The sequence below is a fragment of the Rhinoraja longicauda genome, chromosome 17 (genome assembly GCF_053455715.1).
Source record: "Rhinoraja longicauda isolate Sanriku21f chromosome 17, sRhiLon1.1, whole genome shotgun sequence".
NCBI lineage: Eukaryota > Metazoa > Chordata > Chondrichthyes > Rajiformes > Arhynchobatidae > Rhinoraja > Rhinoraja longicauda.
Window position 1 is genome coordinate 26,285,795 of NC_135969.1, and position 16,991 is coordinate 26,302,785.

Consider the following 16,991-nt stretch of genomic DNA (forward strand, 5'->3'; position numbering starts at 1 on the left):
CATCACAAAAACTACCCTCTCCACAGCCCCCCTCCCCCCTTGACTCCATCTACACTTCACATTGCCTCCGGAAAGAAGCAAACATAATGAAGGATCACAAAATGCCAGAGTAACTCAGCGTCACCCATTCCTTCTCTCCAGAGATGCTGCCTGTCCTGCTGAGTTACTCCGGCATTTTGTCTACCTTCGATTTAAACCAGCATCTGCAGTTCTTTACTTCACATAATGAAGGATCATTTTCTCTCCAGTCATTTCCTCTTCTCCCCTCTTTCGATAGGCACAAGATACAAAAGCTTGAAATCACATGTTACCAGATTCAGGAACAGCATCTGCCTTGCCATTATCAGATTACTCAACAGACCTCTCATTAGCTAAGTGTAGTACCATCTCCCTATCTACCTCAAAGTGACAGTTGCACTTTTCTTTATCTGCACTTTGTTATTGCAGCACTCATGCTGTAATACCGTATTGGTATTTTCTCTTTTTGCACTCCCTATTGTAGTTGTGTATGGTTTGATTGCACACAGGTGTAATAACACAAGGAACTGCAGATGCTGTTTACAATAACATAACATAACATAACAACACTTTATTGTCACTCGGCACAACACCGAACGAAATTTCAGCAGTCACAGCAAAAAAAGAAAAGAACACAGGACACACGACCCCAACACAAACATCCATCACAGTGACTCCAAACACCCCCTCACTGTGATGGAGGCAACAAAACTTCCCCTCTCCTCCCCCCGCACCCACGGACAGACAACTCGACCCCTACCGAGGCAACCGACACGCACAGCCCCCGCAAGGGGATGGAAGGCCCCCCGGCCGAGCCGCCCCGGGCACCGAAACGTCCCGTGGCCGCACCGGGCGATGTTAAGTCCAGCGGCCGAGCCGCACCGGGCACCAAAACGTCCCGCGGCCGAGCCGCACCGGGCACCGAAACGTCCCGCAGCCGAGCCGGCGATGTTAAGTCCCGCGGCCGAGCCGCACCGGGCACTGAAACGTCCCGCAGCCGAGCCGCACCGGGCACTGAAACGTCCCGCAGCCGAGCCGCACCGGGCACTGAAACGTCCCGCAGCCGAGCCGCGCCGGGCACTGAAACATCCCGCAGCCGAGCCGCGCCGGGCACTGAAACGTCCCGCAGCCGAGCCGCACCGGGCACTGAAACGTCCCGCAGCCGAGCCGCGCCGGGCACTGAAACGTCCCGCAGCCGAGCCGCGCCGGCGATGTTAAGTCCCGCAGCCGAGCCGCACCGGGCACTGAAACGTCCCGCGGCCGAGCCGCACCGGGCACTGAAACGTCCCGCAGCCGAGCCGCGCCGGCGATGTTAAGTCCAGCGGCCAAGCCACGCCGGGCGATGGAAGGCCCCACGGGCGAGCTGCGCCCCGGGGAAGAGACCTAATAAAAGAAAGGTTTCCCCCGCCCCACCCCCCCCCCCCCAACCCCCAACACACCCACCCCCCCCCCACACATACACAGCCAAAAACAGAAACAAAAACCATCCCAGCACCGACACAAACAAAAAAAAAGAAAAAAAGACAACAGACTGCCAGAGAGCCGCAGCCGTTAGGCGCAGCCAACTCCTCCCACAAAGTGCTGTAATGACTCAGAGGGTCAGGAAGCAGCTCTGGAGAACATGGTCTGAAGAAGGATCCCAACCCGAAATGTCAACTATCCAGGTTCTCCAGAGATGCTGCCTAACTCTCTGAGTCGCTCCACCACTTTGTGTCCGATATACTATGGTTTGACTGGATAGCACAAAAACAAGATTTTCACTGTTTGTCGGTACATGCGACATTAATAAATCAATATTAATACACATTATTTAAGTGTCACATATATGAGCAATAATTCATTTTGATTTTTGTTAAATAGCCCAGAATGAATGAATTAAAATGTTTAGTAGGACCATCTGCACTTGATAGGTAATAGACAAAGGAGTACTGCAGTTCAAAATTGGCCGCAATAATAAAAAAGATTGAAAAAGCAAAGAAACAAACAAAACGCTCTGCTGAGTCTATGACAAATTCAAGTAATTCACTTGAGGCCTCCACATGAAGAATATTTAAACAGCATTAGTTATACATCAACAGACCTAAGTGGTCAAATTCTGTTTTGTACTCTTAAAACGCGATTCCACTTCCAAAACTACTTATTGTATTGTATTTGCACTCTCATGGCACAACAAAGTTCTTGAGGGACGACAAGGTTAATGCAGAATTGATGTCCCCCTTGGGTTAAGTTTCTAGACCAGAGATAAGGACTCAGATTGAGGAATTGGGCATTTTCATAGCTGCGAAGAAATGTCTCCATTCACAGGGTGCTGAAATCAAGCATGCAAGTACAGCAGGCAGTGAAGAAAATTAATGGCGTGTTGGCCTTCATAACAAGAGGAGTTGAGTATAGGAGCAAGGAGGTCCTTCTGCAGTTGTACACGGTCCTAGTGAGACCACACCTGGAGAATTGTGTGCAGTTTTGGTCTCCAAATCTGTGGAGGACATTCTTGCTAATTGAGGGAGTGCAGCGTAGGTTTACGGGGTTGATTCCCAGGATGGCGGGATTGTCATATGTTGAAAGAATGGAGCGACTGGGCTTGTAAACACTGGAATTTAGAAGGATGAGAGGGGATCTTATTGAAACATATAAGATTATTAAGGGATTGGACATGCTAGAGGCAGGAAGCATAGTCCCATGTGGGGGGAGTGGGGGGGGGGGGAGGGGTGGAGTGGGTGAGGGGGGATGGAGTGGGTGAGTGGGGTGGAACGGGTGAGTGAGGGGGGGTGGAGTGGGTGAGTGAGAGGGAGGGGGGATGGTGTGTGTGAGGGGGGAAATGGAGTGGGTGTGGGGAAATGGAGTGGGTGAGTGGGGGGGGTGGAGTGGGTGAGTGGGGCGGGGAGGGGGGGATGGAGTGGGGGGAGGGGTTGGAGTGGGTGAGTGGGGAGGAGGGGGGGATAGATTGGAGGGGAAGGAGGGGGATGGAGTGGGTTAGGTGGGGAGGGAGGATGGAGTGGGTGAGTGGATGGAGTGGGTGAGTAGGGGAGGAGTGGGGGGATGGAGTGGGTGATTGGGGGGGAGGGGGGATGGAGTGGGTGATTGGGGGAGGGGGGATGGAGTGGGTGAGTAGGGGAGGAGTGAGGGGATGGAGGGGAGGGGATGGAGTGGGGTGGAGTGCTGGAGAGCCCCTAAGAGTGGAGGGGGAATGAGGGGGTAAAAGTGGGGTTGGGGGGGCTGATGGGTGAGGAGGGTGAAAAGTGGCTTTGAGGGGAGTGGAGTGGGTGAGTGGGGGGAGGGGGGGTAGGGGAGGGTGCTACACCAATGCAGGAGAGCTTTGCGCCCAACGGATGGCCGCCAGATCCGCGTGTGCGTGGTTGGGGGACGGTTGCCATTTTATGTTCAGCTCCGACGTGCGCGCAGTTGGGGGTGGGTTGCCATTTTGTGTTCAGCTCCGACCACACGCTCGCCGCCCGATTGCTCCGGGTCCCACGTGGGGGGAGCGCCGACGCTACCCGGTCCGATTGGTATCCGGCGCATCCTGATTTGCTCCTGCCGCTCACCCCCCACATGGGGTCTATTTATTGGCTCAATCCTATTTGACGCCCAATTGGTCCGGATCCCACGTGGGGGGAGCGCCGACGCTCCACGCTCTGATTGGTCGCTGGCAAGTCCTGATTTGCTCCTGCCGCTCACCCCCACGTGGGGTCCATTGATTGGCTACGATCTCCCGCTCGACGCCCGATTGGCCCGCATCCCAACGTCGGGTCGAATGATTGGCTCCGACCTCCCGCTTGACGCCGGATTGGTCCGGGGCCCACGAGGGGAGAGCTCAAAGCAACTGCCGTCGCAGTCGAGCTGACGCTGCTGCTGAATGAGGGCACAGTCTCGAGGATCTCCAAGAGAGGATTTTAACCATAAAAAGCAAAAACATTCCTGATAAGATTTATTTTATTTTTAAGGAAAAGAATGCCATTTATTTTAAAGAACAAACCCGATTTTCCCATGTCACGATGGGAACCCAGCGAGGAATGGGCCCAACGGGTCCACTTGGGTCTAGTAAATATTAAAAATATGACATCTAACCATTTATTTACTTGTCAAATTCTCCACAGAAGCATTTTCCTGTCTTCAAAACCACCTGGAACAATTCGAAATAAAATGAACTTCAGGAGGAACACAAACACTGTAGCAGTTCCCTCTCGCCCACCCAAGTGTTTTACGCCCTGCCTTTACATTTTAACTGTCTTCTTGAATTTGTCTTCTTGCTCATTAAAACATTAAATTAAATACAGCAACGTCACACATTAATGGGCATGGGAGTTTAATCATCATGAAGCACAGTAGAGCCTGCCAACATATGAAATACGTTATTATTGATGACAGTCAAGACATTTTTTTTTAAAGTCCATCACAATGTTCTGAAAACATCTACATTATTGACAGAGATTATCCCTTGTTAAGTATTTCACAGCCGATTTAAAGTTTGATGCAAAGGTGGTAATTTACATACCAAGCTGAAAATGACCAGGGGAGATGCTACAATGCCAGGAATATGGACTCAGAAGGAACTAACAACCTGTACTTTTTCAGAGATTTCAAGATCAAGATTAATTTATTGTCACATGTACCAATTAAGGTACAGTGAACTTTGAGTTACCATACAGCCATACTAAGTGAAAAGCAACAAGACACACAGCCACGTAAAATACAATTTAACATAAACATCCGCCACAGCAGATTCCACATTCCTCACTGTGATGGAAGGCAATAAAGTTCAATCACCTTCCTCTTTGTTCTCCCGCGGTCGGGGATGTTGAACCATCCGCAGTTGGGGCCCCCGATCAAGCCCCTGCAGCCGACGATCCAAAGCCTCTTGTCAGGATGATCGAAACTGCCGCGTCGGGGCGGTTGAAACTCTCTCCGTGGCATGGTGCTCCCGAGTCGGCCTCTTCTTAATAGAGACAGTGGGCTTCACGATGGTAAAGTCCACAGGCCCTGCGGTTGGAGCTCGCCACAGTCGATCCTCGGCAAAGGTATCGCAGCTCCGCAATGTTAAAGTCTGCGCCGAGCCCGCAGCATGAAGCATCAGGCCAGTCTCCAGGAAAGGCCAGCACGGTGGCGCAGCGGTAGAGTTGCTGCCTTACAACGAATGCAGCGCCGGAGACTCAGGTTCGATCCTGACTACGGGCGCCGTCTGTACGGAGTTTGTACGTTCTCCCCGTGACCTGCGTGGATTTTCTCCGAGATCTTCGGTTTCCTCCCACACTCCAAAGACGTACAGGTATGTAGGTTAATTGACTGGGTAAATGTAAAAATTGTCCCTAGTGTGTGTAGGATAGTGTTAATGTGCGGGGATCGCTGGGCGGCGCGGACTCGGTGGGCCGAAGGGCCTGTTTCCGCGCTATATCTCTAAATCTTAAAAAAATCCAAAAAAAACTCCTCGATGTTAGGCCGCAGTGGGGACGGCGATACGATATGGAAAAAAAAATCGCATCTCCGTCGATGTAAGCGATTGAAAAAAAAGTTTCCCCCCAATTCCCCCCCCCCCCCCCCCACATAAAACAAACCAAGGAACACTAAAACATACTTTTAACACATACTTAAAATAACAAAAACAGAAGAAAGGACAGACAGTCTGTTGGCGAGGCAGCCAGCGCTGGTGGCGCCACCTGGTGGAAACATATGATCGGGATAAATTCTTGAATGTGACCTTCCATGAAGCTGAGTGTCTGAGCACTAAACTCAATACTTTTTTCAAATAGTCAGTTTCTCATAAACTCTTCGTTTAGCCAAAAATAATAGCTTTCATATGTTTATTTATGCTTTTATATTTTCCCAAAAAACATGCCAAAAACCAACCAAGCACTTTTCATGATAACAAGGTCCCCAAGTAGCAATGGGATAATCAAAAAAAGATACAAAGTGCTGGAGCTACTGTGGGGTCAGGCAACATCGCTGGAGCATATGGATAGGCAATGTTTCGGGTTGGGGTCCTTCTTCACACTGATTCACCGAGGAGAAGGATATTGAATTATGTGAGGTAAGCGAAACAAGTAGAGTAGTGATATAAATTATGAGGATCAAAGAAGAGGAGGTACGGACACTTTTGAAAAATATAAAAGTGGATAAGTCTCCAGGTCCTGATAGGATATTCCCTAGGACATTGAGGGAAGTTAGTGCAGAAATAGCAGGGGCTATGACGGAAATATTTCAAACGTCATTAGAAACGGGGATGGTGCCGGAAGATTGGCGCATTGCGCATGTTGTGCCTTTGTTTAAAAAAGGTTCTAAAAGTAAACCTAGCAATTATAGACCTGTTAGTTTGACGTCTGTGGTGGGAAAATTAATGGAAAAGATACTTAGGGACAATATATATAAGCACATAGATAAACAAGGCCTGATTAAAAACAGTCAACATGGATTTGTGCCTGGAAGGTCATGTTTGACTAATTTTCTTGAATTTTTTGAAGAGGTTACCAGGGAAATTGATAAGGGCAAGGCTGTGGATGTTGTCTATATGGACTTCAGTAAGGCATTTGACAAGGTTCCACATGGAAGGTTGATTAAGAAGGTTAAATCGTTGGGTATTAATAGTGAGGTTGCAAGATGGATTCAACAATGGCTGAATGGGAGATACCAGAGGGTAAAGGTTGACAACTGTATGTCAGGTTGGAGGCCAGTGTCTAGTGGAGTACCCCAAGGATCTGTGTTGGGTCCACTGTTGTTTGTCATTTACATTAATGATCTGGATGATGGTGTGGCAAATTGGATTAGTAAGTATGCAGATGATACTAAGATAGGTGGTGTAATTAATAATGAAGTAGATTTTCAAAGTCTACAGAGAGACTTGGGCCTTTTGGAAGGGTGGGCTGAAAGATGGCAGATGGAGTTTAATGCTGATAAGTGTGAGGTGCTGCATTTTGGTAGGACAAATCAAAATAGGACGTACAGGGTAAATGGTAGGGAATTGAGGAATGCGGTGGAACAGAGGGATCTGGGAATAACTGTGCATTGTTCCCTGAAGGTGGAATCTCATGTGGATAGGGTGGTGAAGAAGGCATTTGGTATGCTTGCCTTTATAAATCAGAGCATCGAATATAGAAGTTGGGATGTAATGTTGAAATTGTACAGGGCATTGGTGAGGCCGAATCTGGAGTATGGTGTGCAGTTCTGGTCGCCAAATTATAGGAAGGATGTCGACAAAATGGAGAGGGTACAGAGGAGATTTACTAGAATGTTGCCTGGGTTTCAGCACTTAAGCTACAGAGAGAGGTTGAACAGGTTGGGTCTTTATTCTTTGGAGCGTAGAAGGTTGAGGGGGGACTTGATAGAGGTTTTTAAAATTTTAAGAGGGACGGACAGAGTTGACGTGGGTAGGCTTTTCCCTTTGAGAATGGGGAAGATTCCAACAAGGGGACATAACTTCAGAATTGAGGGACAAAAGTTTAGGGGTAACATGAGGGGTAACTTCTTTACTCAGAGGGTGGTGGCTGTGTGGAATGAGCTTCCGGTGGAAGTGGTGGAGGCAGGCTCGATTTTATTATTTAAGAGTAAATTGGATAGGTATATGGATAGGAGGGGATTGGAGGGTTATGGTCTGAGAACAGGTAGATGAGACTAGGTCAGAGAAAGTGGTCGGCGTGGACTGGTAGGGCCGAACGGGCCTGTTTCCGTGCTGTAATTGTTATATGGTTATATCGTTATATGATTGTGGTAGGGGGGAGAAATCTGGATGAGAGGTGCAGGCGGGATAAAGCAAAGCAAGAGATAGGTGAGAACAGGTGAGGAGAGTTTAATTTGTCAGATGATTGGACAAAGGCCAGTGATGAAAAGACAAGAGGTTGTGATATAAGGAGATGAGAGGCATGAAAAGTGAAACCAGAGGGAGGTATATAGGTGGAAGGACTGGGGAAAGTGGAGTGTGGGAGAAATAGGTGCCCATCCAGGTGGGGCACTGGGAATAGAAGTGGGAAGGGGGGAGGGGGGAAGAGGTGAATTTGGACACTTTTTTAGCCTGAATCAGTCTGCTGAGTTACTGCAGCAGCACTGTGCCATTTCACATTAAAACTAGGCACCAATGCTGCTGGTCTGCACCTATGAGCCCTTCTTCACCCACCACATGGTCAAGTGGTACAGCTGTTGGCCAACAGTCCTTTCTTCATGCCGCGGCCACCAGCTGGATGAGCTCAGGCACTGTGGGGCTCCCCCCGCTCTCCACCAGCTGCCGTTTCCAAGGTGCAGTATGTTGGCCACTCCAATGGAAGAATAGGAGGAGACGGCAGTGGGGGGGGGGGAGAGAGGCCGAGTGGACAGAAGCAAGAGGAGGAGGAGACGGCAGCAGCCGGGCGGACAAAGCGACAGCTGACAGGAAGAAGCAGAAGCCGATGGTAGGGAAGGGAGCCCCACGATGACCGAGCGGTCCCGTTGGTGGTGGCGGCCTGAAGAAAGCATTGTCCCCAAAAACTAAAACGTGACCCACGGCAATAGCCGCCTCAACTGGACTGGTGGGTGAAAATGGGCTCACTGGTGCACCTTGTGTGTCGGGGGTGGCGTCAGAAGCCAGAGCTGTAAGCGGCCGGGGTTTCAGTCCGCCGTGGCTTCGGCAGGTCCATCCGCTATATCCGAAATCTATCATAAAGGGGTTCGTTAAAATGAGGGTTTACTGTATTTTGCTCTCTTCCATTTGGCAATTTCAGATTCATTTAAAAATGTGAATCCAAGCATTTAATTTTGGTGGGTTATTTAATTATGCAAAGGTAACACATCAAATCATTCCTTGCTGCATGGCATGTTTTTCTAATCATGATCACAACTGGGAGTAGAAATGTTTATAAAGTAACTTCTTTCCAAACTCTTCTTGGTACAGGAGAATTGGATAACAATTACAACAATAATTCCATCTGGTTGAATCATTAATCAAGCCTGTAGCCTTCGATCTCCTTTAGTTTCTGCTAATCATGTCACCAACTCCCCATTTCTTCTTTATCTTTCACATTGCATCAGTTGACAAACCCATTTGACTGCAGTTTTCTCCCATCACTGTAAGATTGATTTTTCCAGGATATCCCACCATTTTTCTCTGCTCTTTCTGTGGCATGCCCATCCGATTCCCATTCCTGGCACAGTCTCAGCAGTAATCTTAATTAGCTCACCTTTCTCTGGCCAACTATGCTACTAGTTCGTTGAGTTGGAGTTAATCTTCCCCATCTCACTCCCTTCAGCCACTGGCTCTCCCTTTTCTCCTTTGCTGGGATGAACAAAATTCCTAGTCACCGCTTAGAATCAGTGAATCAACAATCTTCTCAGAGATGTTGACTTTGAGAAGACTTCTTAATTAATGATACATTATTGTATATTGCCTATCCAACCATTTGTAGACCTGTCATAATTTTCATTTCTCCTATTTTTAATTTTTCAAGATATTTCACCCTTCACATCTGTCTCAAAAAGCCATAATTGAAGCAAGGCCTCCAGCTTTAACTATTGCACCGTTAACTATTGCACCGTGATTCTCATCTTCACCCAACCTACAGCCTCCCTTTAAATCTACTTTCATAAAGCAAAGTTAGCCGCATAGCACCACACAGCTGAAGAGCTAGAATAATTGCAAACAAAATTCAAATGTGAGTAAGTTGTTAGTTGCTTTGCTTACTTTCAACAAGTTTTATAGCATCAGATGTTTAATTTACACCACATTCACTCATTAGTCCAAAGGGAAGTCAAAGAATGGATCTTGAAAATTAAAAGCGATTCTGTCTGCCAAAAGCTGTAACAGTGTACTCACATATCTGTTGATTCTTCGCGCTCCTGGGAATATTCAGTATCTCTGCAAATATCTGAGTCAGAGCTGCTGAAATAGATTAAAGAGTTTCAATAGAAAGACAGATTCTAATTCAGCACTGAATTACAGTCAAACTGAAAAGTGATGTGTAAATATTTCCAAACAACAAAAAGGCTTTGACTGTGTTTTATTTGCCAGTGGTTAACAAGAGCAACTGTCCTTCGGATGAGAAACTAAACCAAAGAAATAGCAGCAATAAGTCACCTGGGATTCATCCACTCTTTCCAGTCACAGATTCATTTCAATCAGAGCTTGCAGGCACTGAGCTACTGCTCAAAATACCTGTCAATCTTTTGAAATACGGCAGTAAGTTTATGAGGGTGTCTAATATGATCTTGACCTCATCCAATATTTCAAATAGCAATTTTCAAGTCATTAAACAGAACTTCAACTGATTGCTTCTTATCAAAAATCAAAATGTGTATACATATATTTATATTTCTTTCTGATATTAACCAACACAATACAGAGTTGAACCTGGCAATAGTCTTTATAGAACATAAATAACAGTACTTCAATTCAAAGTAGATTTATATACTAACTCCAATGAGCAACATTCAAGACCATTTGTATAGGAACAGCATTAAGCTTCCTCAGTAGTTGAGCAAGTCAATGATATCTGTAACCTAACCATATATATCTGCCCATCAACTGCTCCCACCTGGATCGACTTTTTGCTTGCCAGCTCCTGCCTCGTCCACAACGCTCACATCGTTTTAATGGCCACCTCCCCATTACATTCTCAGTCTCGACCTGAAACGTCCACTATCCTTTTGCCTTAACCGTTGCTGTCTGACCTGCTGCATTCCTCTAGCAGGTTGTATTTTGCTCCAGATACCAGCATCTGCAGTCTCGGGTCTCCACATATACCTGCCTTTGTCTCTAATCCCCTTAATTCCTTTTGATTAACAAAGTTTATCAAACACATGTGTAAACTTGACAACTGATATAAAAAGTTATTTGTTGAAGCGTTTCAAACTTCCACTGCCCCTTGCAAGTTAACGTGTTCTACAATGTGGTTCCTAACTTCAGTCCTGAAGGTCTAATTTCAGTCAAACTTCACCCCTAGTCCTTATCCTGGCTAGTTTCTTGTTACCTACTTGATCAGTTTTGTGTATAAAAATGCAGATTAGAAAGTGTTCTTTTACACTTTAATTGGCTGGGTAAATGTAAAAATTGTCCCTAGTGGGTGTAGGATAGTGTTAATGTGCGGGGATCGCTGGGCGGCACGGACTTGGTGGGCCGAAAAGGCCTGTTTCCGGCTGTATATATATGATATGATGATATGATATGATAACACTGCTGATTCAGTCATAATCTGTGAACTAATGTCAAAAACAGATTGGTTTATTATTTATATACACCAGGCTGAATGAAATTTCTTGTTCAAATGAAGCTTTGAGAGTATTTTCTTTCCAACACAATATACTTACATCAATGATAAATCCAACATTTCATACAACAAAGATGGCAAAACAATAGAATGGTTCAAAGATTTTAGTGCAACATGAAGTAGCGCAACAAAAGAATAAAATACAATAAAATAATAGCTGAATTAGGTACTCACAGCAGCAGGAGAAAAAGCAGTTATTTGATCTGGACACCTGAGTTTTCAAACTACTCTATCCTCTTCCAGAAGGCAGAATAAGCAAACATAGAAAATAGGAACAGGAGGAGGCCATTTGGCCCTTTGAGCTAGCACCGTCATTCATTGTGATCATGGCTGAACATCCATAATCAGTAACCTGTGCCCAACTTCTCCCCATATCTCTTGTTTCCATCAGCCCCCAGAGCTCTATCTAACTCTCTCTTAAATTATCCAGTGATTTGGCCTCCACTGCCCTCTGTGGCAGAGAATTCCACAAATTCACAACTCTCTTGGTGAAAAAAGCAAAAAGAGAATGGCCAGGGTGGTATGCATCCTTGCTGATACTTGCAGCCTTCCTGATGCAACACACCATAAAGATGGTCAGGACTGTGTTCATCGCACCCTGCACATTTAGTTATTCAAGAGCACGGCAGTTGTCGTACCAGGTTGAAATGCATGCAATCAGAATACTTTCTATACTACTGGTGAAGAAGTTTGATTGAATCCTCATGGACATACCAAATCTTCTCAGATGCCCAAGAAAATAAATACATTAAGGCTAACTGCTGCATTTGAATCAATATCCCTTTGGCTAGATAGAATGCCCTGAGAAGTTGGATAATTGAATCAATTTCCCTTAATTACAGAACATGGTCAGATTAAATTTGTTAGCACAAAATGAAATAGTTGCAAATCTGGCCTTAAAATGGTATGAATATAATAACTAATTGTCAAACACAATGTATTACTGTCATGGAGCATTGAAAAACCGGATGCACTGATTTATGAATTTAAGCACTGTTTCAAGATTTCTCAAAACAGTTCTACTTTAAAAAAAAACTGCAGCATTTTATTAGGTCCATTAATTTCACATAGATGTTTACAGCAGAAAGCAAATTCTCCCCATCGATTTCAATGGCAAATGGTTGAAAGATATCAAGTGATAGCATTTCTTACTATTTTCAATTTTCAACAGTTTGTAAGTGCTTTTTTAAAAATGTTTTTAAAAATAGTTTCGGGAATTTATTTTAACACTTTTGGCATTTGGAAATATTTCAAGTTTCTTAGACCTATGAGTATGGCTCAGCCAGCTGCCTGACGACATTTCAACAGTTCTTTTCCAATAAGTGCAAAAATTTCATAGCGCATAGAGTGTAGACAATTCACTGGCTGACTACAAGATGCATTCCATGTACTCAGTCGTGCTTTTGTGTTTCAGTTTTCCTTTGCATTTATTTATTCTGCTCGCTTTCCTGCTGTATTATGAGTGGTGTATTCAACATGACTTTAATGTAATAAAGTCTCACTGCTACCAGTTAACTTATCCCGCGCAGAAGAGGCAGGATTAAGTTATCACATTCCGGTTTGTGTTACGGATATTATGGATGACCTTTCTCTTTGATCCACTCTTGCTGTTCAGGTCCCACGTAATGGAATTTCCACCAGTTCCCTCTTCAAGATCTCTCTTTTTACAAATAATGAGACCTCATTTTTCTCAACCAAATGTAGTACCTTGTACATTTGTTGTAATTCTTTTGGCAATTATAATTCCCAGGTGTTCATTAAAACTTGCCTGAAAATTGTTGCAGTTCTTAATATTAACTTTTTGCATCATTCACAAAATTAGAAATCATGCTTTTTATTCAAAAGTCTAAATAAATAAATAAAATACGAGCCACATTGGTCCCAGCATCAATCTTCATGTATCCTTAGTTTTCACCTTCTGGAACTCAACAGCTACCCTTGACTCTTGCTCCCTTCATTTTTTTATGCAGCATTTTCCTACTCGTCTCCTTACTTTGCATGTACTTACATTCATTAATCTTTCATAAGCACCTTTCCGGAAATTTAGATATCTTATCCTTTTTTTCTTACACTCCCCATCAACTCTTGAAATAATTCTTCATAGATTAAGCGAAACATTCCTTTTTGAAATTGATACTGTATTCATTATTAGGGCTTCTATTATTTTCCCCACAGCTGATGGTAAATGACATTTCAGCTTCTGCCATCTTCTTACATTTTCTATCTTCACTCTTAAAAAGAGAATTAATGGAATACATCTGCCAGCTACCTGGCAATACAGTCTTTCCTAATGCATTATTACATGTCTAATAAAATAGTGTTCTACATCTCTTTGACAGATTAAAAAAAATATATGTACCTAAGGAGAACGGATATCAAGCAAATGTGCAAATTTCCCCATATGGCTTCAATTTAGCTTTGACTGAAACAAAAGCCATGTCCAGAACTGCCTACTTTTCAAAGAAAATTTGCTAATATTATACATAGAAAAAAAAATTTGTTGCAAGGATGGATTATTTTGGATAAGGTGGTGTATTGCCATAATGATTCTTCACGGGGTATGAATGAAACATTATCTGCATTAATTCTACCAACTACTAAGGCTTTAAATAAGTGCATGTCAAAATAGTACAGTTTGTTTGCTGCACAATTTTGTTTCAAGGGGAAGAAAAAGGAGACATTTGAGGGATAAGGAAATAGAGGAACATAATTCATTGGACAAATGTCCCCTACAATGCCCTTTGCCTCAAAAATGCCAAAAGGCCTTTTTTCCCTACAACGACTGAAAACAATGTAATTGTTCCCTCTGAATCCATTGAACTTAAAAGGATGCCAGAAAGCCTCTTTTACTTAAAAGGTAAAATGATTGCAAACAGTTTAATTATTTCTTTAAACCCATTGAACTTGAGCGGATGTCTGTAAAAAGGAAAATATCCATAAAGTTTCCACGGATATTAATATAATGCACACACGCCTTTCATGAATGACTGATGATGAGTGATTGATTGATTGGTCATGAATGATTTAGGTAATTCTTTCTGGTGATAAAATGGTCAGAACATCACATAGTCATTCATGTTTCATAATGATACTTCAGTGGTTGTCAAGGAAACTACTGTAATCTTTTCCTTTCTTGGTTTGAAACGTCTTATATGGCCCTTTGGCATCGAGAGTGATTTACTTCTACTCTTTTTTTAGGTTTGTTCTAAGATGACTAGACAGAGCTTCAAGAGAGAGCTTGATAGAGCTCTTAAAGGTAGCGGAGTCAGGGGGTATGGGGAGAAGGCAGGAACGGGGTACTGATTGAGAATGATCAACCATGATCACATTGAATGGTGGTGCTGGCTCGAAGGGCCGAATGGCCTACTCCTGCACTTATTGTCTATTGACTATTGAAACCAATGTGGTAACTACAAACCATAAACACTCGGGGGGGGGGGGGCAAAAAGTGCCTGAAAGGGCAGGAAGATGGCGAATTTATGAAATAGCCCTCTCCTGCCATTGTGCTTCCGTGCATTTGTGACCTCTCAATGTCATGGGCTCAAGCTTTTCAATCCCATTACAAATGCTCCTTCCCTACTTTGAGCAGACCCGGACCAGGGATTCCCTGACGTTATGGGGATTTTGCATTTCTCAAGGAGGCTTTCAGCATATCCTTGAAATGTTTGCTCTTTTTGCCTGGCAATTTCTCTCTAATTACTGAGCTCCAAAGCAGTGTGATGCAAGATTTTGGTGCCCGGCAGCTGAATGAGGTAACCAGCTCAATGCAAGTGACTGTGCAACTAGGACAACAATGCTGGGGATATTGGCCAGAGAGAGAACACTGACATGAGTTCACCTCTTAGTGAATTTGTAGTATTTTGTGCAAGCAGCAGTGGTGGTATTTTTCCTGGTGCTTACAATGGATAGTCTGTGTCTCAGAATCATACGGCCTGGTTTTCTGCTCGATCCAAAGTCTTGATCTTGATCAAATTCCACTTTCCTCAATCTACTGATGCCGAGTTAGAGCACTGAAGGCAGTGGTGAATGTTATCATCAATGAATCCAAGAATTTTTTATTGCTGGACGGCAAAGTGGTGCAGCAGGATAAGGTTGGTACATGATCTCTGTCTTGGGAATGTTAAGTTTAAGACCTATCCTTTTGTGTACCTCAGTGAATGCGGTAATGATACATGGAGCATGGCCTCCAAGTACTTGTAGACATATAACTCATCTGCAGACCGCAGCTCCACTACTGAGGTTCAGATAACTTTTTGTATTGGTTACAGAAAACACTGGATTTCTGCTGATAATCATACACTTGTAGCTCTAAATGTATTAGCAACCATTGAAATGATAATCTGGTGTTATTCAATGCTTCATTTATTTTCAAGCTCAATTAAAATTGCAATGCATAACTCTTACTCACTGGAAACATGAAATGACCAAAGACTGAAATAGAATAAATGAAGAGAGATGGCCGATCCTCGATCACACCTAAGTTAAAGTGACAAATAAAGTACTTTCATTTAACACAGCACACATACCATAAGCCTCAAAATGTCCAGAGACTCTGCAGTCAATGGAAGTATTCGTGAAATATAGGCAAGGATGTAAGGTAGGAAATGTGTAGCCAAATGTACCCCGCAGGTTCCTATTAAAAGCACTGTGACAATAATAAAATTGTGTTAAAAAAAGAAAACTGTGTTTAAAAACAAAAAATGTTCAGTGTCAGGTGACATCAATGGAGAAAAAACATAGTTAATATTCTAGGTCACAGAAATTCCATCTGAACTGTCCATAGGCTGCTATTGTGCAACTAACCCTGTCTCTCTTTCTACAGATGCTGACAATCTGAGCCCTTTCACCATGTCCATTATCCAGTCATTATGCTGTTCTAATCTGTTTTGGTGTTGGTTCAAGGGAAAATAATAACCAAGGCACCAGAAAGAACTTCCCTGTTCTTCAAAATAATAGAGGATATCTTTTAATTGCTTCACCTTAATCTCTCATGTGAAAGATACTAAAGATGGCACAGCTGTTACTATGAATTGATGGGGATTAAAATTTCCAGGTTCTTTGAAGCACATTGCATAACCAATGTTGTTGATAAATATGTTTGTGAAGAATGAATGCCATAATTTTAATATATTACAACAATTTTTACTGAGCACATTGTTGGTATACATTACTGTTCGTGCTTTGTAGGTTATCTTAGCAAAATACAAGATAAATGTTAGCTAATTTAATTTTGTCTGAAGCATGCACACGTCATTAAGCTTCTTGACTCGAGCAAATTAAGCGCAAACATCGACATTTAAGGATTATGCATTCTGTAGCAGTATATAAACAATACGTCTACTGCAGGTGAAAATCTTATAGATATAATGGCAGCCATTAATTGATGAGAGCCTTAATTACAACTTTGGGGAGATGTTGTTAATGCTCAAATATTCCTCACAAAGTTCTTGATAGATTCAATTGATCTCACTTTGTGTTTCATTAAAGAAAGTGGGATAGTTCTCTCTGGAATAAAGTAGGTTGGACAAAAATCTGCTAGAAATATTTAAAACATGAAAAAATGTGAACAAAGTAGTGCAGAGAAACTGCTCCCATTGGTGAAGGGGTGATGAACTAGGGGAGTTAAAGTAACTAGGGAGGCAAAAGAAACAAAATGATTAATTTAGGCGTGAAACTTTTGAAAGGACGTGGCTTTGAAGAGGATGCAGAGGAGATTTACCAGAATGATTTGGAATGCGCTGCCCGGCCTACCATTGAGAC

At 43.7% G+C, this 16,991-nt stretch overlaps 1 protein-coding gene across 4 annotated transcripts in view; it reads right to left on the minus strand.

Moving 5' to 3' along the window:
* rad18 (RAD18 E3 ubiquitin protein ligase) overlaps positions 1 to 16,991 on the minus strand; it is a 149,019-nt gene that overhangs the window by 11,674 nt on the left and 120,354 nt on the right. For 3 of the 4 annotated variants that reach the window (XM_078414417.1, XM_078414416.1, XM_078414419.1), the window contains exon 12: positions 9,782 to 9,847. In XM_078414417.1, the coding sequence (XP_078270543.1) occupies positions 9,782 to 9,847 (66 nt within the window). The remainder of the gene's footprint in view (positions 1 to 9,781; positions 9,848 to 16,991) is intronic. The other variant, XM_078414418.1, reaches the window with a different exon arrangement.